The sequence below is a fragment of the Rhinopithecus roxellana genome, chromosome 3 (assembly GCF_007565055.1).
Source record: "Rhinopithecus roxellana isolate Shanxi Qingling chromosome 3, ASM756505v1, whole genome shotgun sequence".
Taxonomy (NCBI): domain Eukaryota; kingdom Metazoa; phylum Chordata; class Mammalia; order Primates; family Cercopithecidae; genus Rhinopithecus; species Rhinopithecus roxellana.
Window position 1 is genome coordinate 152,864,457 of NC_044551.1, and position 23,840 is coordinate 152,888,296.

General features: G+C 41.5%; 1 protein-coding gene across 3 annotated transcripts in view; it reads right to left on the bottom strand.

Moving 5' to 3' along the window:
- Positions 1–23,840, bottom strand: part of TRPC7 (transient receptor potential cation channel subfamily C member 7) — a 141,240-nt gene that overhangs the window by 32,088 nt on the left and 85,312 nt on the right. For all 3 annotated transcript variants that reach the window (XM_010359898.2, XM_010359895.2, XM_010359894.2), the window contains 3 exons: positions 22,153–22,369; positions 7,213–7,446; positions 2,433–2,697 (listed from right to left, as the gene is read on the bottom strand). In XM_010359898.2, the coding sequence (XP_010358200.1) occupies positions 2,433–2,697; positions 7,213–7,446; positions 22,153–22,369 (716 nt within the window). The remainder of the gene's footprint in view (positions 1–2,432; positions 2,698–7,212; positions 7,447–22,152; positions 22,370–23,840) is intronic.

The window sequence follows — 23,840 nt, forward strand, 5'->3', positions numbered from 1 at the left end:
ATTGCATTTGATCATATTTCTTCTTATTGAATCCATACAACAATCCTGTGAAATTGGCTCTCGTAGTATTCTCATTTCAGAGCTGGGGAAATTGAGGCCTAGGGGATTTAAGCACTTGCCCAAGGCCACAAAATTCAGTAAGAGGCCGAGCTCAGACTGAAACCTAGTCTGTTTGTCCATGGGGTACTGAGGTTCCAACATAGCCTGTGGGATGAGGAGCAGAGCCAAGCACCTCTCAGGTGCATTTATCAGCACTGGGCCTGGCACCTATTCTCTGTGACACACAAACTACTTCTTTGCTTCAGGGAGTAACAGCTTCTATGGTTCAGCAGCACCAGAGTTCCACTCTTTTAGGTAGTTTCAGCTGGGTGGGGCAGCGCAGTTCATGATTCTGAGTGGAGTGGCACAGAGTTCATTGTACTTGGTTCTTAGAGACATGCATCTTACCTTAATGAGTGATTTCTCCAGAAGAGTAAGATGAGGCCCTGCTGCAACCTGGAAATTGCTTAGGGAGTCTGAGTGGCAGGGCTCAGAGCTATTTCTACTAGCTGGAAAACACATTCTAGGCCACTCAGGGCTTCCTGGGGACAAGTGTCAGGAAGTGCTTAGTCCTTTTGATCCTGGCTGCTGTGCTGGGATTCCACAAGGCTGAAAACCTGACTATCCTCCTTTCAAGATTTTGGGCAAGAGCTTGGTGAAGGCAAGGAGAAGTTCTGGAGCTGAGTGGGTCTGGGGCAGGACATGGACTGGAAACACTTCTGTGTTTCAGGCACTTTATGTAAATATCCTCATTCATCCACAAAGGTATTTGTGAATAAGGTGGGAAATCTTATTTTCATTTTATAGACGAGGACACAGAGACTCAGACAAATCAAATGACTTAAGTTCACCAGCCAGAATATACCTGCATCAGGAAGTATATTCAAGTCTTCCACACTCTCCCACTCGACCCTTCTCGGTGCTGCTGATGGCTGGCCCTCCAGGAGACTACCTGGCATCCCGCCCCGCCCCCACCTCCAAGGGAGGAACTTTGGATCTTTGTGAACACAGGCTTAGAGAGCTCCATCACCACTTCCACCATGGGGGGATGTGCATGCCACTGTGTTACTCTGCCTGCTTTCTGGAGCACCCCCAGCAGCTACTTCTGGATCCCAATTTCAGCATCTTGCCTCATGCTCAGGCTGCTTGCCTCCTGCCTCTCTCACATGGGCCTTCCTTCCTGCTGCAGAGGCACATGATACTGCAGGACTTGCTGGGTGCCCACGCACAAGACCTGGCTTGCCCAGCCAGGCATGGAGAACTGTGACTTGCAACCGCTCCCATGCTGTGTGGATATGGCTTCCCCAGGGCTGCCCTGGAAGTGTAGGTGTAGGTGAGTTAATGTCCTATGGAGTGACTAATGAGAGACAGCAGACGGGACTGATCTGGATGATAAATTCTCTATTTCTCAGCCTGATGGGCTATTCTGAGATGTGGTATTTCCAGATAGTCTTCCTGGAGAGGTCCATCATGCCCAGGCTGTGTATTCTGGTGGATGGTGGCCAGGGCAGCTGCCTGGATTTGCTTTCCCCATCCTCACTTCACACATCTCTCATGCAGCAGCCTGTCCTTGCTTTTCCTCCTCCCATTCTTCACTTTCCTTTTTCCTTCAGTCATTTCCCTGAGATCGCAACTCCCTTGCTCTAATAAAGTGTTGGCATGCAATTTTACCCAGAGTTCTGTTTTCTAGGTAACACAGGCTAAGACAAAAATAATAGTCATAATATTTTTTTTACCATGTATTGAGAGTTTACCATGTGAGTTACATCATTTCACTGAATCCTTGCACGATCCCTATGAAGAAGGTACTATGATTATCACCATTTTAAAAATGAGAAAATGAAGTCTCAGAGATGTTAACCCATTTCCCCTTTGCCCCAAGAATACTCGCCAGCATGCTTGCTGCTGCATCGTTTAGTCTGAGATAACTCATGGATTGCAGTCCTAATTGCCTCCAAAGTTAACCACAAAATATCTTGCTTTTATTATTTTCACATCACTCTAGTATATAAACTTTGGAAACAAAAGACAACATTCTATTAATGGCATTCTGTTTTTAGTAGTGGTCTTTCCATTTATACAATACAGTAATTCCTGATTGTTGAAAATGTCAAATCCTAGAAAATGTAGCATTCCTACATGTAATTTTTTTTTTTTCTAAATGGGAACATACTCTTGGTCACACGGAATGTAAGTGGCAAAGTGAGGATTTAACTCAACTCTTCTGTTCAACTCCAGAAGCTGAACTGTAAGCCACCCTTGAATAAAGTTGCCTTTAACCTTGAGAAATAGCAAGGAAACAGTGGTCTCTGCAAGAAGTCACCTTCAGGAGACTCCCAAAGATTCCCGGGAAGCCCAGGGTGAACCTCAAGGGAAAGCCCTCGGATACTCACGTTGTAAACGCTGGGTTGTATTTGGCACCTCGGTAGTAAGAGTAGAGGTTGAACATCCCAATCATGAAGGCCACAAATACCATGATGAAAATGACCATGAACTTGAAGATATCTTTCACAGTTCTCCCTAGGGAGATCTGCAGGGGCCCAAAACTCTCATTGGCCGGCAGGATGTATGCAATGCGAGAGAAGCTCAGCACGACGGCTATCGCATAAAGCCCTTCTGATATGATCTGAGGGTCTGAAGGCCACCACTTGTCCCTGGCTAAAAGAAAACAATCTGGGTTACTCACTAAGCCACAGAATCTATTCTAGAAGAGAAAGCAGTTAGGCATCTTTAGAGGTCTCCAACTGCATCATTTGCCATTCTTGTCCTTGTCCTTAAATTAATCCCAATACCCAGAAGTTGGACCCTCCCTCTTGGAATGTGCTGGACCATCTGCCTGGAACACTCTTCTCTCACTTCGAGGTATGATTCATTCCGAATCCTCCTCTAAGACTCTGCTCAGGCATCACCTCTTTCAGGAAGCCTTCTGTGATCCCTCTTACCCCCACCACAGGCTGGGCAGGTTCCCAGTTTCCGTCTGTGCTCTCATGGTATGCTGTGCACCCTCCATGTCTTCGCACTCACCAGGCCACTTGCTATTCTGTCTCCTTCACCAGTGTTTAGCTCCATGCTCAGGAGCTGTCCCACTCACTGGGGAAGCAGCGCGAGGAGAGAGATGGGCAAGAGCATGGACTTGGAGTCAGACAGCCCTGAGACTGAATGTGGCCCATCCACCTACTGGCCACATGCCTCTGAGAGACAATTAACTAACATTTTGAGCTTTATTTTCCTCATCTCTAAATTATGGATAATATCCATCTCACAGGACTGTGGAGAGGATGGAATGAAATCATACATGTAAAGTGCTCAGCACAGGGTCTGGCACACAGCAGGTATGGATAAATGTTTGTCAAATGACTGAATAAACTTTTAACCACATGTTTAGACCAGGCACAGGTCAGAACAAATAAGCTCACATGGGGTCCAGGAATCTAAAGGATCTTGCCTGAGAAAATACTCTTGGGTTTTGTTTCCCAGGTACACTGTGTGCTGGGATATTTGCTCCTTGATTAAGCTAAGGCCCCAAAAGTGGTGACCAGTCAGGCAGGTTTGCCACGACAGCCCTGTTCCAGGTAGGCAAGGGTCCTAGGACTGATCCTGAGCTGGGAAAGCTCTGCTTGTGGTCGCTGTGACCACAAGGGCCTGAGCTGCCCTCTGGGTATTTCTGCAGCAGAGCAAACCTGCAAAGTGTTCCTATTGCAGTTCTAATGGTACAAGGAGCAGCATCTGTCATGAATCAGCTGTCTATTACATGTCAGTGATTCTCAAGTGAGGGCAGCACTTTTCTCGTGGAGGATGTGTTGGGGTGTCTCTGGTTGTCACAGTGACTGAATAGGAGTACTACTGGGATGCTAATGTCCTGCAATGCCCTGGACAGATCTGTACCATGAAAACTGCCCTGCTGGAAAAGCTAATAGTGTCCCCATTGAGAAATGGTGAGTGAAACATTAATTGAGAAACATTGAGAAACCTAAATTAGCACTTACACTTACATTAGCTGTAATTTTCACAACAGCCCTGTAGAGTAGATATCATTATTGCCATTTTTAAGATTGGATTTAGGGTATGGGGTCCTTTTCAGAGCTAGCAAGGATATTACATAGCAATTCGTGGCATTCCAAGGGAGACTGAAGAGGGAGGCTTTTATTCTTTATTTGTAAAACTAGACTCTGTTAAATAATTATAATAATAGACAGCAGTAAGAAACCTTTAGTAGGCTGGGCGCGGTGGCTCAAGCCTGTAATCCCAGCACTTTGGGAGGCCGAGACGGGCGGATCACGTCAGGAGATTGAGACCATCCTGGCTAACACGGTGAAACCCCGTCTCTACTAACAATACAAAAACTAGCCGGGCGAGGTGGCGGGCGCCTGTAGTCCCAGCTACTCGGGAGGCTGAGGCAGGAGAATGGCGTAAACCCAGGAGGCAGAGCTTGCAGTGAGCTGAGATCCGGCCACTGCACTCCAGTCCGGGCGACAGAGCGAGACTCCGCCTCAAAAAAAAAAAAAAAAAAAAAAAAGAAACCTTTAGTAAAGGAAGTCAGGCCACAAAGTTTCATGGAGTGATTCTAAATTGCATTTGGAAATACAATAACATTACAGATTCTATGTTCTCATCAAGGTCATACCTCACAAATCCATGAAAGACTAGTAAGCAGAATAAATTACATGTTTTCCAATATATCTGTCATCTTCTATGGATTAATATTTGGATAAGATAAAATAAAACATAACTTCTCCCCTTAAACAGAAGGCAAAAAGGAATTCTTTTTTCTGCAGCCTCTAGCTTACCATCTTATACCTCAGTCACAATAACAAGACACTCTTATAATCTACTCAGATAGATTTAGCTGTTGTCAGATCCTGATGACCAGGTCAGAACTTTTATTGAAAAATATTACATTTGAACTGACTTGTCAAGAGTTGTGATGAGCGTAGAATGAACAGCATTGTGATGATTTGGGCAAAGGGGTTTTCTCCTTAGAGCTATTTCCATGAGAAAAATTGCCCTGCCCTATCACAACCTGAAAAATTGGTATCTGCCCATTTGGTGCTGTAGAGGTTGGAAGGATCCACTGTCCAGCTGGCCACAAGAGGGCGCTCTTGCCTTGTAACTGGAGCACAAGTGAAGCCAGAAATCCAAAGGATTTCCAAGGGCACAGGGTGAACTACAAAAACAAGAGCAATAACGTACCATGCTTTGGGTTGGGTAAGACCCTTAATACAACCCATAAAGCAACGGAAGTCAGAAGTGGACAGTACTGCAGCCTGAATCATGGCATTAAGAAAAGTATGTAACGCAGTATCAATATTCTCTCATCTTTCCTTGATGAACCCTGAACAAGACAGAGGGGATAATATCCAAGCTATTTTGCTTTAAGAAAGTCTGAATTTGCCAGATCCCAAAATGGCAGAGATTGGGTGGGTGGATGATTTGTAATATTACAAGACTCTCCATTTCTCAGTGGAGAGTTCCCTACCACATTTACATGTAACATAATCTACATTGAAAACGGGCAGTTACTTAGCTTTTGCGTTAAGCGAACAACCTTCTGCAGATCATTGTTGTATCTGACCACAGAATCATTGTTGTATCTTACCGCAAAGATTCTGTGGTCCTGGAGCCATCTGGGTTCATGTAACAGGGACATTCAACACTCAATCCCTTCAAGATGGTGCAGCTGCCATTAATAAATGCCTACTAAGTGTCCAGCTGCTTTTTACTGTTAACAAGTATCTACTGTTCCTTTAACCTTCAACATCTTTCTGTTTCAGTACAGAAATTACAGTGTTTAAACAAGAAAATGACCCAAAAGGTGGTAGTAAGACATAATTTCTGTTAAAATAAGCAGATAATAACTGCTACCATTAAGTGAGCATTTACTATTTTCACAGCAGAGTCCAAAGCACTTCACACACACTATTTTATTCAACCCTCAAAGCAAACCTTTTGACGTAGATATTATTATCTCTGTTTTACATATGAGAACACAGAGCTCAGAATAGTTAAGTAAACAATATCTCACAGTAAACTACTGAATTAGGATTTGAATCCAGGTCTCTTCTACTCCAAAGGTTGGGGACATAACTACTATGCCATTCAGCATGATTTTCAAATCATGTCAGGCCAGGATTCCCTGCTATACAAGGAAATCCTATATTTTCTGGAAACTAAGCCCTGTTATAAAAACCTGATTCTTCATGTTTAAAATAGGGACAAAAGAAGGACCCTTTTTTTGCCGGGCTATTTGCAATAATTAGAATTGTGTGTATAAAATGTCTACACAGTTTCTGGCACGTAGTAAGTTATCAATAAACATATGTTATAACTATTATTAGTATTCCTAAAGTCTCAATCTACTACATCAAACAGTAAGGCCTTGTATTTTGCAAGAATTAAGGTATCTTCTTTTTTTTTTTTTTTTTTTTTTTGAGGCGGAGTCTCGCTCTGTCACCCGGACTGGAGTGCAGTGGCCAGATCTCAGCTCACTGCAAGCTCCGCCTCCCGGGTTTACGCCATTCTCCTGCCTCAGCCTCCCGAGTAGCTGGGACTACAGGCGCCCGCCACCTCGCCCGGCTAGTTTTTTGTATTTTTAGTAGAGACGGGGTTTCACCGTGTTAGCCAGGATGGTCTCGATCTCCTGACCTCGTGATCCGCCCGTCTCGGCCTCCCAAAGTGCTGGGATTACAGGCTTGAGCCACCGCGCCCGGCAAGGTATCTTCTAAGAACCTATCTTGCCACGAAGCAATAACTGGGAAAGCAGGATTTATTTTTGCATAAAACACAGGGATCCAATATAGAAGGAAAATCCCTCTGCATATATATAATCCTTTAATGCTCCTGGATGCATATCAGAAACAAGACGTTTCTTAAAAACAAACTACAGAAATGTTCTCAAGGGCCTTTCAGAAACAAACTCATCCTTAACACAAAAAGATTGATTTCTCAAAGTCACTAATTCCATGTTCTATTCTGCTGGCTACACTTCCAGGACCAAGGGTCTTTTTGAGGTGGAAAGGATGCTCTGCACTGACAGTGAAACTGCCAAAGTCGACTGCATTACAAATCACGGACCACACGATTATAAACGACGTTACAAATTCCAGCCACACTGAAGCACCAAGGCCACGTCTCAGAAGCGCCAGAATGGAGTAGGGAAAGCACCCTCCGACTCACCGTAGGTGAAGTACGCCACTTCCGGCGGAAGCGAAACATTGTGCAGCGTGTCGTCCTGCACGTGCCGGTCCACGTACAGCTGTGCCTCGCTGGCCTTCAGGAAGGCCATGAAGCGTGCTGTGAAGGAGGCCACGAAGATGGACAGCATCCCGAAATCTAGCAGGTTCCACAGGTGCAGCACGTACTCTCGCGGCCCCTCCTCCCAGATTTCCTTGCATTCGGACCAAATCATTCCTGTGGGAGAAGAAGGCCAGGCTGGTCTTTCGGTTCTCTTAGCATTCAGTTCCTCCGCATGAGGTCATGGAGGGAACCAGAGTACAAATGTAAATATCAGCTCTTTGGAACTGGGACCATTGATAGCCAGAGGCAGACAGAAATGTATGTTCAAAGACAGAGTTGACCCAGGAGATCCTGAGACTTCGCCTTGCACTTACACACTGTCTCTGGAAGTGAGGAGAGAGTTCTCATTCGTTGATAGATTCTTGGAGGGAATATAGGAGAAATACAGTTGCTGACACTTATACACTTTAAGAATTGGGAGGTCTTAAAGAATCAATCAGTCCTAAATTAACTATAGGGAAACTGAGGTCCAGGAATTGTAAAGGGCTATCTGAAGGTCCCCCCCATGCCCCAAATTCTACCGAAATGCCCCCAAGAACCTAGAACTATTGTTTTTTTTGGACATAGAACCCAGTTGTTTTGTTTTGTTTTGTTTTTAAATCCTAGATTAGAATGCTTCTGTATTTCTGTGTCATGAGCATTAATTTGGCATTATTAGATTTTTTCTTACTCTTCCATAACTTGCTGGATTTAAAGATATATGTCCTCATTGTTACATATTAAACAATATAGAAATATACAGACAAAATGTTGCTAGTTCCCCCAGCCTTCCTCTAAGCCAGCAGCCCATTTGGCACCAGGGACTGGTTTCATGGAAGACAATTTAACACAAGGTGGGGTGGGGTGGGAGTGGGGGTGGGGGGTGGGATAGTTTCCAAATGAAACCGTTCCACCTCAGATCATCAGCCATGAGATTCTAGATCCCTCACATGCATAATTCACAATAGGGTTCAGGCTCCTATGAGAATCTAATGCTGCTGCTGATCTGACAGGAGGCAGAGCTCAGGCAGTAATGCTGCCAGCATTACCTCCTGCTGTTCAGCTCGATTCCTAACAGGCCACAGACTGGTAACAGTTGGCGGCCCAGGGGTTGAGGACTCCTGCTCTAAGCTATCCTTGTGAGGTAGCCTGAGCTAATAGTTGATGAGTATCCTTCTAGACCTGTACTGTCCAATACCATAGCCACCAGTAATATATGGATACTGAGCACTTGAAATGTGTCTAGTCCAGTTTGAGATGTGCTATAAATGTAAGGTACACACCAGATTTCAAACACTTACTATGAAAAAAGAATGTAAAGTATCTCATTAATAATTTTTTGCATCAGTTACATGTTGCAGTGATTAATATTTTGGATATGATAGGTTAAGTATATTGTTAATTAATTTCACCTGTCTTTATAATATGGCTTTTAGAAAATTTGAAATTATCTGTATAGTTCATGGTTGTTACTTGCCCTATATTTCTGTTGAATAATGCTAGTCTATACCTTTACATTTACTGATTAGTAAATTATTACTATTTAAATTATTTTAAATTACAGGCATACCTTGTTTTTATTGCACTTTGCTTTATTGTACTTCACAGATACTGTTTTTTTTTTTCAAATTAAAGGTTTGTGGCAACCTTGTGTTGGGAAAGTCTATTGATGCCATTTTCCCAATAACATGTGCTCACTTTGTGTCTCTATGTCGTATTTTGGTAATTCTCACAACATTTCAAACCTTTTCATTACTATATTCATTATGGTTGGTCTGTGACCAGTGATCTTTGTGATCTTTGATGTTACTATTGTAACTGATTAGAGGTATCATGAACCACTCCCATATAAGATGGCAAACATTAATAACTGTTTTGTGTGTTCTGACTGCTCCACTGACCTGCTATTTTCCTGTCTGTCCCTCCCCTCGGGCCTCCCTATTCCCAGTAGTTCAACAATATTAATATTAGGCCAATTAATAATCCTACAGTGGTGTCTAAGCTTTTAAATGAAAGGAAGAGTTGTACATTTCTCACTTTAAATCAAAAGCTAGAAATGATTATGGTTAATGAGGAATGTGTGTCGAAAGCTGAGATATGCCAAAAGCTAGGCCTTTTGTGTCAAACAGCTAAGTTCTGAATGCAAAGAACAAGTTACTGAAGGAAATTAAAAGTACTACCCCGGTGAACTCATGAGTGATTGATTAAACCAGCTACAGCATTCCATTAAGCCAATGCCCAAACCAGAGGAAGACCCTCACTCTCTTTAATTCTGTGAAGCCTGAGAGAGGTGAGGAAGCTGCCCAAGAAAAGTTTGAAGCTAGCAGAGTCTGGTTCGTAAGGTTTAAGGAAAGAAACCGTCTCCATAACATAAAAGTACAAGATGAAGCACCAAGTGCTAATGTAGAAGCTGCAACAAGTTATCAGAAGATCTAGCTAAGATAATTGATAACAGTGGCTACAGTAAACTACAGATTTTTGACGTAGATTAAACAGCTTTATCTTGAAAGAAGATGCCATTTAGAACTTTCAGAGCTATAGAGTAGACATCAGTGCCTGGTTTCAAAGCTTCATAGGACAGGCTGACTCTCTTGTTAGGGACTACTGCAGCTGGTGACTTTAAGTTGAAGCCAGTGTTCACGTGCCATTCCAAAAATCCTAGGACCCTGAAGAATTATGCTAAATCTCCTCTTCCTGTGCTCTATAAATGAAACAAGAAAGCCTGGATGACAGCATATCTGTTTACATCATGGTTTACTGAATATTTTAAGCCCACTGTTGAGACTTACTGCTCAGAAAAAAATGTATTTCTTTCACAATATTACTGCTCACGGACAATGCACATGGTCACTTAAGAGCTCTGATCGAGATGTATAGGAGGTTAGCATTGTATTCATGCCTGTTGACATAGTATCCATTCTGCAGTCCGTGGATCAAGGAGTAATTTTGACTTTCAAGTCTTATTATTTTAAAAAATACATTTCATAAGGCCACAGCTGTCATAGATAATGATTCTTCTAATGGATCTGGACAAAGTTAATTGAAAACCTACTGGAAAGGATTTATCGTTTTAGATGCCACTAAGAACATTAGGGAATCATGGTAGGAGGTCAGAATATCAACATTAAATGGAAGAAGTTGATTCAAACCTTCATGGATAACTTTGAGGGTTTCATTACTTTAGTAGAGGAAGTTACTGCAGTTGTGATGGAAATAAGAGAGCTCAAATTAGAAGTAGGGCCTAAGATGTGACTAAATTACTGCAATTTCATGATAAAATTTCAATGGATGAGGAATTGTTTCTTATGGATGAGCAAAGAAAATGGTTTCTTGAGAGTCTACTGGTGAAGATGCTGTGAACATTGTTAAAATGATGACAAAGGATTTAGAATATTCTGTAAACTTAGTTGACAAAGCAGCAACAAGGCTTGAGGGTATTGAGTTTAATTTTGAAAGAAGTTCTACTTTGGGTCAAATGCTATTAAACTGCATTGCATGCTACAGAGAGATCTTTGGTGAAAGGAAAAGTTAGTTGATGCAGCAAACTTTATTGTCTTAAGAAATTGCCATGGCCACTTTAACCTTCAACAATGACCATTCTGATCAGTCGGTGGCCATCAACATTGAGGCAAGATCCTCCACCAGCAAAAAGATTATGCCTTGTTGAAGGCTCAGATGATTGTTAGCATTTTTTAGCAATAGAGTAATTTTAAAATTATGGTATGCACTTTTTTTAGACATGATGCTATTGCACATTTAATATACCACAATATAATGTAAATATAACTTTTCTGTGCACTGGGAAACCAAAAAATTTCTGGGACTTTCTTTATTGGGGTAGTTGATTTGTTGTAGTGGTCTGAAACTGCACCTGCACTATCCTTGAGGTATGCCTGTATAAAAACATAACTATTCAGTTTCAATTTGAGCACCTACTGTGTTCTGGGCACTGCCATGTGTGTATATATATATATATATATTATCTTAAATCTTTGCAACAACCCTATAAAGTACATTCTGCTATTATCCTATTTTTACAGCTAATGAAACAGTGCCTCAGATGGTTGTAATATGCCTTGCTAGGAGGCAGGAGATCCGGAATTTGAACCCAGAAGGTCTGCTTCTAGAGTTCATGTTCTTGACCGCTATACTCTTTTGGCTCTCCAGGAAATAAAATTGGGCTCAAATCAGTTAATGTGTAGAAAAGACTCTTGAACATTTTATATCATCAAAGAGTCTTGTGACTACTCAGATCTGGGAGAGCTTTGATGTGGAACCGTGCTACACTTAACCTGTATGTTTAGAGGGATTCACGTGGTAAAAGAATCACCAGCTGGTTGGTGAGTGAAACAATTCCAGCTCAGTGAACACACTCCCTAGAGGCTAACACCGATAGCCTCTTTTGGCAGTCTCTCAGCCGTGTTCATCAGACATGATGGCCAGCTTTCCCTGGCACCTCCTGCCCCTCCCATTGCTCCTCTTCAGCTTTCTTTGCTGCTTTTCTAACTCTGCCCACTCCTTAAAGGCTGTAGCTTTTCAGGTTTTTGGCTGTTCCCATTCTTCCCTCTGACCTCAAGTAAGTGCATCTAGCCCTGAAACTTTGTCCTTCATTTCCTTGTATATGTCTCACAGATGAATATCTTCCTACTTTTCCTTAAGAACTTCAAAGCTGAATTCCCCCTATAGAGAGAGACTACTGTTAGTGGGTTAGTGGATGTCTTTTCAGTGCCAGTATTACATTCCTCAAGCTGGCCTCCCCATCCCTCCCACCCTCACTGTGTACCCTTACCCAGTATTCCCACTCTTGCACCCCTGACTCTTCTGATTGGCACCAGGGATCACTGCAGTTCTGCAGATCCTCCTCTAGTGGACATCAGATCCATCTTGCTCTTTTAGTCTTCCACTCTATTTTCTGACCTCATGAAGTTTGGGTCATATATGGTCACTTCTCTCTTCAGATACTTGTGGTGTATTCCTCATAATACCAAGATAAAGTCCAGACTCCAAAGCTAGGCTGTCATTCCTTCCTATGATATTCCACAGTTTTCATATACCCTGTACTGTAGCAAAGCAGGCCCACCCAACAGTCCTCCAGCAGTTCCACCCAACCATTTGCTTGTGTTTCTTCCTTTCTTTTTCCCAGACTTAATCCAAGCACACTCACAGATGCCTACATAATACAGTGGTCTTTAAGGGTCCAGCTGCTGAAAAAGCCTGGCGTCATAGATAATGCTGGGAGTAGACAGTAATGAGGGCTCTGCCCTGGTCAGAGCCTCGCTGACTTACTCACAGGCCCACATGTGGGCACATTTGAGTGATGAGCTGATCACCTTTACTTGTCTGGGACTATGCCCAGGGACTATTTTAATCAGAAAATTTCCCTTTCTGTTGAAAATGGCCCATGAAATAGAAGGATTTAAAATATTTTTCTTTTCTTTTTTTTTTTTTTTTGAGACGGACTCTCGCTCTGTCACCCAGGCTGGAGTGCAGTGGTGCGATCTCGGCTCACTGCAACCTCCGCCTCCTGGGTTCAAGCGATTCTTCTCTCTCAGCCTCCTGAGTAGCTGGGACTACAGGCACATGCCACCATGCTTGGCTAATTTTTGTATTTTTAGTAGAGATGGGGTTTCACCATATTGGCCAGGCTGGTCTCAAACTCCTAACCTCGTGATCCTCCCACCTTGGCCTCTCAAAGTGCTGGGATTACAGGCGTGAGCCACCACGTCCGGCCTGAAATGTTTTTCTAAGGAGAAAAGTAATTTTCTCCTTAGAAAAAAAGCTGTTTGGAGAAGAATCATGGCTTTATTTAATGAAAATCTGCATATTTGTATCAAATTGGAATTCCCACAATAGGAAATACTAAAAAAACATTGCAGGTATGTTTACCCTACAATGGTAGGGCAGAACCAGCCCCCTCCTTTTTTGTTAACAAAGCTATGTCTCAAGTATACCCTATCAAAATTTTTGTGATAATTCAGTGAAGTAATTTCTTAACACTGAAATGTGCTTTCATCTGTGACTGTGCAACAGATATTATTAAAATTGATTTTAAAAATCAATTTTTAATGGATAGAAAAATAGTGTCTGTTGTTTTCCTCTACCCCCAAATTAAAATTCTCAATGTCTGAATGGAACTGCTTTTAGCCTGGCACTAGGAGAGCCACAGGCTGTAACTTGAGTGATTGGCTTTAATTCAGGAAGCCCTGGGTTCAAGTTCTAGCTTGGCTACTTATTAGGAGTATGACTTTGGCTAAGTCCCTTGATTTGCTGTGGGTCTTAGATTCTATATTCTAAAATGAATGAATTTGGAGTTTGGAGGTAACTTCAAGTACTAAAAGCTCTATGAATCTGAAATGCAAATTATTTTCAGAAAACTAACTTTTCTGACCCATATAGTAGCTTCTCATTGGGCATTGCGAATCACTTCCTCCGTGGTCAAATGTCTGCATGAGTCTTCTTAGATTTAAATATTAATCACCCAGATGAATTTAAATTATTCTAGGGCCATAAGTAAAAGTAACATGGGCCCAAGGGTTTGGACAGCAGGAATGCTTAATGAAAAAGGAAATGTGTGAAATTAAGTATTTCAGTGAGTGAAATTAAGCCCCCTGCCTCCAAAGTGCCAAGGATAGTTCAGCATTTTATATCCAAGCTGAGTCCCATGGTCTTTTGCTTCCAGTATGTCAATCAGAGGAGTGTTTAGAGACCAAGGCTCAAGGGGTAAGCATGCGCCCCCACCCTCCTCCCCACTCTTGAGTCTCCTTCAGGCAAAATTCCCCTCACTCAGGGTTGCCTGGAGCCTAGAGAACAAGGTCACATAATAAAGAAGGGGTTCCTGGCAGCGGAACAGGCTGGGAAGTGCCAGGAAGCCTCAAGGGAAATGAGTAGCTTCTTATAGGCAGGTTCTGAGTAATGTCCTGCGGGCTATGGAGATGGAGCTTGACAGCTAAAAGGCAGTTTACTCCTATCCCTGCCTCAGATGGTATTCAGAAGGGCTCCCCCTTCAAAGTCCTGTGAGACTTAAGTATGCACATTTCTTTAAATGGTCCTGGCCTCCAGGGGCTACTGTCCCAGGGCACTGCATCTGTCTCTCTGTCCTCTCAGGCCGACTTCTCACCATTGGTCCCCAGTTTGAACTCATAGGAGAGAGAATATGCGTAGTGACTCTGAACCCACAAGTCCTAACATCAAAACACTATCTCAATAGGAGGTCCTTTGCAACAAATGTGGGCCTCAGACATATTCAGGGTTCATTTGTTTTTCAGGCAAGAGGATGATATTAATAGATTCAAAAATTTTCTAACAAAGCTCCTCCTCTTCTTCCTCTTCTTCTTTTCTAATTATAGTAGCCCCCAATCATTGAGCACCTTGTAGGTACCAGGCCCTTTGTAAGTAATTAATAAATGCTAAGTCTTCATAATAGTCTGATAGATAGCTACTGTAATTATCCCCACTTTACAGATGAAGAAACTCACCTATGGAGGTGGCAAGCAAGTTGTCCGAAGCCACACAGGCAGCCCAGGAGCCTTGTTGTCCACTGCACTGTCTCCTGCCTTGCCCTCCACTGGGAACAAGCTTACTCTCACTGGTTAAGAACTCATTCACCCACTTAACAGACATTGTTGAGCTCCACCTTTGTGCCAGCCACCATTCAGAGAGGCAAAACCACCAAAGCGAAAGGGACACACTCCCAAGCTCTTCTCCTATCTAGCATTTTAAATGTATTTTACTACCATACTGGGCATTTACTCCTAGATGGAGAAATCACATGCGTTATGGAGAGGCTTGCTAGCCTCCAAGCCACTGACAGCTTTCTGGGAACTACTAGCATTATTATACAGTCCTCAGATGAACATCTCTGGTGCTATAATCTCCAGTAGAAAAGCTTATTATAAGCTTGTTATTCTTGCAGTTACCCTGGAATTACTGCTTATAATGCAAGCAACAAAGACAGGTTCCTATGGTATGTGTGGATGTTAGAGATTCTCCAGGCTGGAAGAAGCAATGGTCACTGGTTCATTTAGTCCTCTCCTCATCTGATGGCTCTCCAGGATATACATGTCTACCAGCAAATTTGTCCCTCCTTCCTCAATCTTGCTCCTCACTTGGCTTCCTTGATATTATGTTCTCCTGGGTTATCTTTGCCTCTCTGGCTCTGTCTTCTTAGTTTCCTTGTGGCTTTCACTTTCTCTGCTCATACCTTAAATATCCTGGAATGGTAATCTAGAATTTTCTCAAAATTCTGCTGTTAACTGGACAAAGTATGTGGAGGAAAGGAGGAATGCATTTCCAACTGGGTTTGGCCTTCCTATAGTACTGTAAATCAGAAGAGGAACAACCAAATGCCCATAGGATGAGGGGATTGGGAAGTAAGTTATTGTCAACACAAGTGGCCACTGAAAGAGGTGATGGGGAAAACCAGATGGCCATGTGGAGAGAGGGTTACAGTTAAACAGAAGATGAAAGGAGTCAGCTACAAATCTATGTGGTTACAGAAATATCAGTATCAATTGAGATAGGCAGGAAACAAAATAGAGCATATGGTATTGTCAGAGGCATTAATGGTTATGCAGAGAAACAAAAAAGAGGGACTACGAGGACACTAGGGGTGAGAGGACTTGCAAATTTAAATAGCTTGGGTTGAAAGACCTCACTCTGTGGAGGATATGTTGAGTAGAGACCTGAGGAGGTGAGGGAGTGAGCCATGTAGATCCATGCAGGAAGAACTCTCCAGGCAGAGGGAACAGCCAGGGCAAAGGTTCTTAGGCAGAAGCAGTGCAAGGCAGGGAGACCAGGGGGCCGAAACAGAGTGAGTGAGGTGGAAAGCGGTGGAAGAGGAGGTCATAGAGATGGAGCGGAGAGCTGAGAGCATCATAGGCCATTATAATGACACTGGCCGTCATTCTGAGGGAAGTGGGAAGCCACTGAAGTCTTGATGCAAACAATGAGAAGACTCAATTACATTTTAAATGGATCACTCTAGCTCCTACCTTGAGAACAGACTAGGTCATGGGGGTGGGAAGGGAAGCAGCAAGGAGACCTGGACAAGGGTCAGTCAGCCCTTTGTGGCCAAACTCTCCATTCCTGAAAGTACTTTGGACTTGTTAGGGTCCTGAGGTTCTTTCCAACTCTAGAGTTGCTTCTGATAAAGAGGGAGTAATGGTTTGGGTGTCTTTATAATCAGTCTGTTCAAAGTACTTCATTTATGAATGTGGTATGTCGTGGGAGAAAAGAACTGTGCTGTTGATTTTCTAGCTCATACAAGGCCTTCCTGGGGATGCCTAGGAGCAGAATTCAAGTCTTCATCAGCAGAGGCCTGACTGCTACCTCATACCTTTCCACATCTGAACAGAGAGTGGATCACATGCTGGATCTCAGGATGCACTAGCACAAAGACCCTTCTCATAAACACAGTGCTGAAATCTGTCTCTCAAAGGTTATTATTATTTTTATAATAATTAAAGAGCTCCAGACGCTATTTAGAACAAGCTGATGTAATTCTATTTATAGCTGCTTCCCTAGTACCTGACACGGTGCCTGATATATAATATAGTGCCTAATAACTAGAAAATATTTATTGAGTAAAAAAATTGAGAAAATAGAAAATACCAGAAAATAACTTGTGCATGTCCCCACTACTGCATCTCCCAGTCTACCTGCACTGTGCTGTCAACTCCACCTTTTTTCCCGTTACAGCGAGTGAAGTGTTCACACTCCTGCTAAGGCCAAGTCCTCTACTTCCACACTAAATCCCATTCCCTGTTGCCTACTCGGGGACTTTGCTTCCGAAGCTGATGGTCAGGTCTCCGGTCTCATTAGCAGCATTCGACATTGTCATCAGTCCTTGGTTCTTGCTACAGATACTTTGGCATCTGGGCCAGCACTCTCTTGGTTCTTCTCTTACTTCAGCCTTCTTTGCTGGATACTTCTCATCTTCCCATGCTTTAAACGTTGTTGTGCTCTGGGGCTTGGTCCTCAGTTCTCTGCCCACATTCATAGTTATAATGATATTATATCATTTAAATGCATTGATATGTCCAAATTTATGTTTTCATTCCCATTCTCCCCTGTGAACTTCAGGCATGTATATTCAGTTGCTACTTGGCATTTCCACATGAATGTCTAAATATGTGTCTCAAACTCAAGTCTTGGTTTCCATCTCTACTCCCCCTGCAAACTGCTCCCCCTCGGGTCTTTCCTGTCTTAGTAAATGGCTTTCTAATGTGCCATTGCTTGAACTAAACACCTGGAATTGTTCTTGACTGCTCTCTTTCTCTCACATCTCATATACAATCCAATTGTAAGTGTTATTGATTTTACCTTCAAAATGTAATCACAATATGCCACCTCCTCAAACCGGCCATTTCCTTCCTGTCTGAATTGCTGCAGTGGCCTCCTAATTGGTCTCCTTACTTCTGTTCGTATCCCACTGTCACCTGTTCTCTATATAGCAGTCAGTGATCCTTTAAAAACTGAAGTCATATGATGTCTCTTTTGTGCTGAAAACTCTCCAAAGGCTACCTCCTCTGACTTCATCTCTACTTCTCTTCTCCTCATTCATCTACATCAGCCACACTAGTCTCTTTGCTGTTCCTTGAACACGTCCAGCTTGCTCCTGAATCCAGGTTTAAACACATACTATTCCTTCTGCCTGGAATGCTTTTCACCTTATCAGAGTAGAGGGATAAGAGGGCATGCTCTTAACTGCTCAACCACTCTGATAAGGTGAAATTTGAACAGGGATTTGAAGCAGGAGGGGAAGCAAGTCATGTGGATATTTATTCAACTCACCTCTCTCAATGAAATAAATTTGATTATTGGCTGGATATTTGAAGATACTAAGATATTATTAATTTTCTTTTAGGCTTGATAATGTTTTTCTGGTTCTCTTTTAGAAAAAGTGTTCTGATTTCTGTTACTAGCCTGGATGGAGTAGCAAACAGGTTAAAAACAAAACAAAACAAAACAAAAGCAAACATAAATAACTATTTTTAGGTATTGGAAATAGTCAGCATGGGACTGTGATCCCTAAGTAAAGGGAAACAAGTGAGGCAAGCCATATGACCACCATAGCTTGCTTTCTGGAGGCACATTCCAGTCTGTAGTGCATGGAGAGGGATCCCAGAAGCGTAGCAGGCAGTCTCACTGAGTTGAAGAGACAGAATTGGGTTTTGGAAGGCTAAGATGATTACATGTTGTGTGGCAGAGCTCCAGAGAGAAGGGTAGTATGCAGAAACAAGCAAGCAAAGAAACAAACCAAACAAAACTAAACAAACAAAAGACACCACAAATTTAAATAGGGGTTCTTTGGAATGTTTGCTGAAAACTAAGTCATGAATTCATAGAGTGAAACTCCACAAACAACTGTCAAGGAGCTGTAAGCCAAACAGTTTTCAGAGCTCACCCAGAGTGGGGAGATACTTGAGCTCTGATCATCCAGAGTTGACACTCCTTGTTGATTACCCAGAGCATTCAATAGAGACCCCAGAAGTGTGTCTTTGTAGTACAAAGATAAATCATCTTTACAGTAAGTCTTCTCCAGATCCACTATGAGAAAGCTTTACATGGATCAAACTCATCACAAGTGATATAACAGCCTGTCAGAATAATGCTGAAAACTTTGAAGGAAGACAAAATCCAGAGGCTCACAATCATAACATGCAGAGTGCCCATCATTCAACAAAAAATTACCAGACATTTCAAGATGCAGGAAAAGGTCATCCATAATTAGGTAGCAATATTAGTCAATAGAAATCAACCCAGGAATGACAGAGATGGTGGAGTTAGGAGTCAAGACTTCAAAACAGTTACTGTAAATATGTTCAAGGATTTAAAGGAAAATGCAAAAATGATAAGGAAGGAAATGGGAGATATAAAAGAGAACCAAGGCCGGGCGCGGTGGCTCAAGCCTGTAATCCCAGCACTTTGGGAGGCCGAGACGGGCGGATCACGAGGTCAGGAGATCGAGACCATCCTGGCTAACACGGTGAAACCCCGTCTCTACTAAAAAAATACAAAAAACTAGCCGGGCGTGGTGGCGGACGCCTGTAGTCCCAGCTACTAGGGAGGCTGAGGCAGGAGAATGGCGTAAACCCGGGAGGCGGAGCTTGCAGTGAGCTGAAGTGAGCTGAGATCCGGCCACTGCACTCCAGCCTGGGTGACAGAGCGAGACTCCGTCTCAAAAAAAAAAAAAAAAAAAAAAAAAAAAAAAAAAAAAAAAAAAGAGAACCAAGTAAGATTTTAATAATTGAAAAATATAATATCAGAAATGAAAAACCCACTGATTGGAATTAAAATCACAAAAACCACAGGAAAAAAACATCAGCGACTGTGAAGCACAGAAAGAAAAAAAATTAATAAAAGGAAAAAAAGTTACATTTCAGTGATGTACACAAAAATGTTTACAGAATAAATTTATGATAACTGGGGTTTGTTTCTAAATAATTCAAGGTTAGAGAGAAGGGAGATGGGGGAAGTATAGATGGAGCAAAGATTGGCCATGAATTGGTAACTGTTGAACATGGGAGATAGATCCATGGAATTCATTATGCTCTTCTCTTGATGTTTTGCATTTCCTTAAAATTATTTGTAATAAAAATTTGAAAATATTCTCTAGGAAAGAAAAAGTAATTAGAATCTTCCTTCTGGAAAGAGGCCAATGAGAAATAAGTTCTTTCCTCTATAGCACTTCTGATTTAACAGTCTTGAACTCTGCTCTGAGCATCAGAAGCAGGGACTCAGCTATACAAGTTGGGGATCCTATAGCTAGAGACACATCCCTCTTATTGGAATAATGCTCTGACACCCAGGAAGAGAAATGTGAGGACTCAGGAGGAAGTCCTCGTTCAAGAGGTTCCATTAACAGTAGCTACACCTGTTCAAAGGAAAGTACGGTTGCATTTACCAGAGTCTTCTACCTGGGGTCCCAGTGGGAAAATGGGGTGGGTGGGTGATTGGTGCTGTAAATACTTTAAATTTTATTCATAAATCCAACATGTGAGATTTTTTCTAAGTGTCTAGTGTTAAAATGCTCAATTTAGTTAAACAACGGCATATGTACTAGGGAGAACTGGGACAGATTCTGAATTGTGAAGGTAAGGCCACAGAACTCACTCTGTAACATACTTTAATGTCCCTTCACAACTTTAGTGTCAGTGACTCTACTAAATGAGCCTTTGGTCACAGGGTTGCTGGTTTTTTATTTTTATTTTTTTTTTTAATTTTAGACAGAGTCTTGCTCCGTCGCCCAGGCTGGAGTACAGTGGCGCAATCTTGGCTCATTGAAACCTCTGCCTTCCAGGTTCAAGAGATTCTCCTGCCTTAGCCTCCTGAAGAGCTGGGATTACAGGTGCACACCACCATGCCTGGCTAAATTTTTTATTTTTAGTAGAAGCGGGGTTTCACCGTGTTGATCAGGTTGATTTCGAACTCCTGACTTTGTGATCCGCCTCCCTCGGCCTTCCAAAGTGCTGGGATTACAGGTGTGAGCCACTGTGCCCGGCTGGATTGCTGGTTTTATAAAGTCCCTGGAAAGACTGGTGGGTTGTCCTTCCTATGCCCTTTGGATAAAACTGTTAATCTCATCTTCCTTTGCCTATTTAGAAATCCAACTTAGAGACCATTTTTCCAACTGGTCTCAGCTTAGGCATCCATAGGATAGTCTCTAGTAGTTCTACTCTTGTAGTACTCTTGGGCTATATTATTTAATTAGCACAGGCCATATGCTAGGTTACCTTTTCAAGTGTTTGTTCTATTGTGATTTTGTTGATTGATGGCACAGACACATTGACCCTGAATACATTTTGACTCATTGTGAATATAAACATAATGAAAATTATACCAATATTAAATTTTTGTCCAGAAAGCAAAATCTGAGGTGAACACCATTAAGCCAATGGAATTATTTGGTCAAATCTTGATATTGATTTTTTCTCTTTTTTTATCTTCTGTTTTGCTTGTTTTACTTAAAATATTCCCATCAAATTCACGTATTTTTGATGTAAATCTTAAAATTTATTGATAAGGTTTATATACAGAGTCACTGATTTTAGTTTTTGCAAGTTTTAATTTTTTCCTACTAAGACTGATTTTTTTTAATCAACCGATTTTGCAGCTCTCATTGTTACAAAAATCTATAACACATTTTGCCACATTCAATTTTAGTCACTGCCAGTTTTATTTTATTTTGATTATTCCTTCTAGTAATGGTTCTCATAAACTGGGTAAAAGACAGGCTTTCTTAGTTAATCAATGAGGAAATTGGGAACAATTTCCTTGGCAGCTCCAGTGGCACACCATGGCAGCATAAAATACCACTACAAGAGGAATTTCATAGCTTTTAGTACACCCGCTTACACAAATAATAAGAAAATGTTACTCCTGTAAATTTTTAGATGTATATTTATTATCACAGTTCTACTATATACCAATATTTAGTGATAACAGAAATATCTTTTAAGCTATGCAATTTTATGCCCTTTAAAAATCTGAACTTGTTTTCTTAAGATTACCGATGGACTATGTTTAAATGATCAAAATAATATGTTTTCCAATGAAACTACTTTCAATATATGTATAATGAATGTTCAATGTATGTACTTAAAAAATTTCTGCCCCCCGCCCCCCGCCACCCCAAACATTTCCTTTCAAAACTGGAGTTTGTATACAGGTCTGTGTATCGTAAAGACAGAAGATGACTATGACTTTCTTGTTGGTAATCTACTCACCATTTTGTCTATCAAGAGTACACTGAAGAGGGGAGGAAGAAGTTCAGAAGTCAGAGTTTAATAATGTCCTACTATAATTAGCAAGGAGAGAATAAAAGTAGAGTGACTTGCTTACCTAAGACCCACTTCATAATGAGCATTTCTGTCCAGGAGAACTGTGTGGTTTTCACTCTGAAGATTTGTTTTGGGTAGTCTGTGAAGGTTTCATTTGGCAGGGTTTTAACACCTTCAAATCGGTCAGATGCATTCACAACTAATAATCCCAAGAAGATTGTAAAAGAAACTGCATGAGCTACAAACTTCATGAAAGGGCTCCTCAGGGTTCGTCCTAGCTGGAAAGAAAACATGTGCAAGACATGTTAAACTGGCTCTAGGTGGATGCAGGTCTTTCTTTAAAACATCGCTTTCACCAAGGTATAACCAGAGAATCCTTCGTCTTGGACAGAAACTGCTAACTGAACCCATATAACATTTTTTCTTGAACTTTTATGTGAGATGCTGCTTGACCAAACTTACTTTGTCAATATTTTCCTATTTAGAAGACTTAGTGGGAGGGGCTAAGAGAATTGATAGAACACACCTGACAATCACCATGTTACATCTGATTGCACTGATACCTCCAACTGCATAAATATGAAAAAATAATATCTGCATAAAGTTCACAATTTTAAAAAATGCACTTTGAGTATGCTCAGTTTTTGTTTAATCTACTCACTTGGGCTTCATTCTTAGAGTATTTGTTCTCAACCTTTCTTGTATGTTGATACATTTATTTAAAGCTATACATTTCTCACTAGGTACTGCTTTAGCTGCCTTCTCCTAAATTTTCACTTGTAGCATTTTCATTGACATTCAGTTACAGTATTTTATACATTATATTTTTATTTCATTTTTAACTCAAGGATTATTTCATTTCCAGACATAGAGGACTTTTTTTCTCCCTGCTTTAAAAAATTTGAATTTCATTGCAGCATCTTTATAGAACATAGCCTCTATGATAGTATTCTAAAATTCATTGAAGTTTTCCTTTTGGCCTAGTGCCTAAAATGTCACAAGCTGGAAATGGTCCAAAAGATGCCCTATTAAGGAGCAAATACTAGTCACATCTTCTGTATCTCATGGCACCCCATCCAAAGGCCACTTGGATCTTTGGAATCGACTTGAGGGCTGCACATTGAGTACTTGCCAACCTCTTGTTAATGAACTCAGTTGGGACTTTTCCAGCTCATTGCCCTCATCTAAGCACCAAATCCTACCCCTCATCCAGGTACGATCATAAGAGCAAAGAGGAACATCTTTTCTGAAGCTCAGTTTCTTTTCCAAGGTAGATACTCAATTATAACCAGTGACTGATTACTTGACTTTCACATTCTGCCTCATTCAGCAGTCCTAGAGTGAAATGTTACCCAGGAGATAGACTATTGGTTCAACAGAAGATCAGTTACAGGGGTTTCTCTAAGTAGAATTTTCCCAGTTGTGACTATGTTCAACACAACATTTATAAATGAGATGACTTGATAATGTTCTTTTATTGTGCTTCAGTATGTTAATCATCCACTTTAATTATTGCAGTTATTAGCATAACATTATTATGATTCTGATGCTATAGAACCCATTTATTAAAGTATTAGTTTTTATCTTTTTAAAAATCTGGATTTTAAAAAATATTCAAACATTAGGAATCCCTGCTTGTGTTAGAATTCATCTGCATATTGTCATATGACACTAGGAATAACTTCAGAAATGTAAAGAGATGTTGGCCGGGCGCGGTCGCTCACGCCTGTAATCCCAGCACTTTGGGGG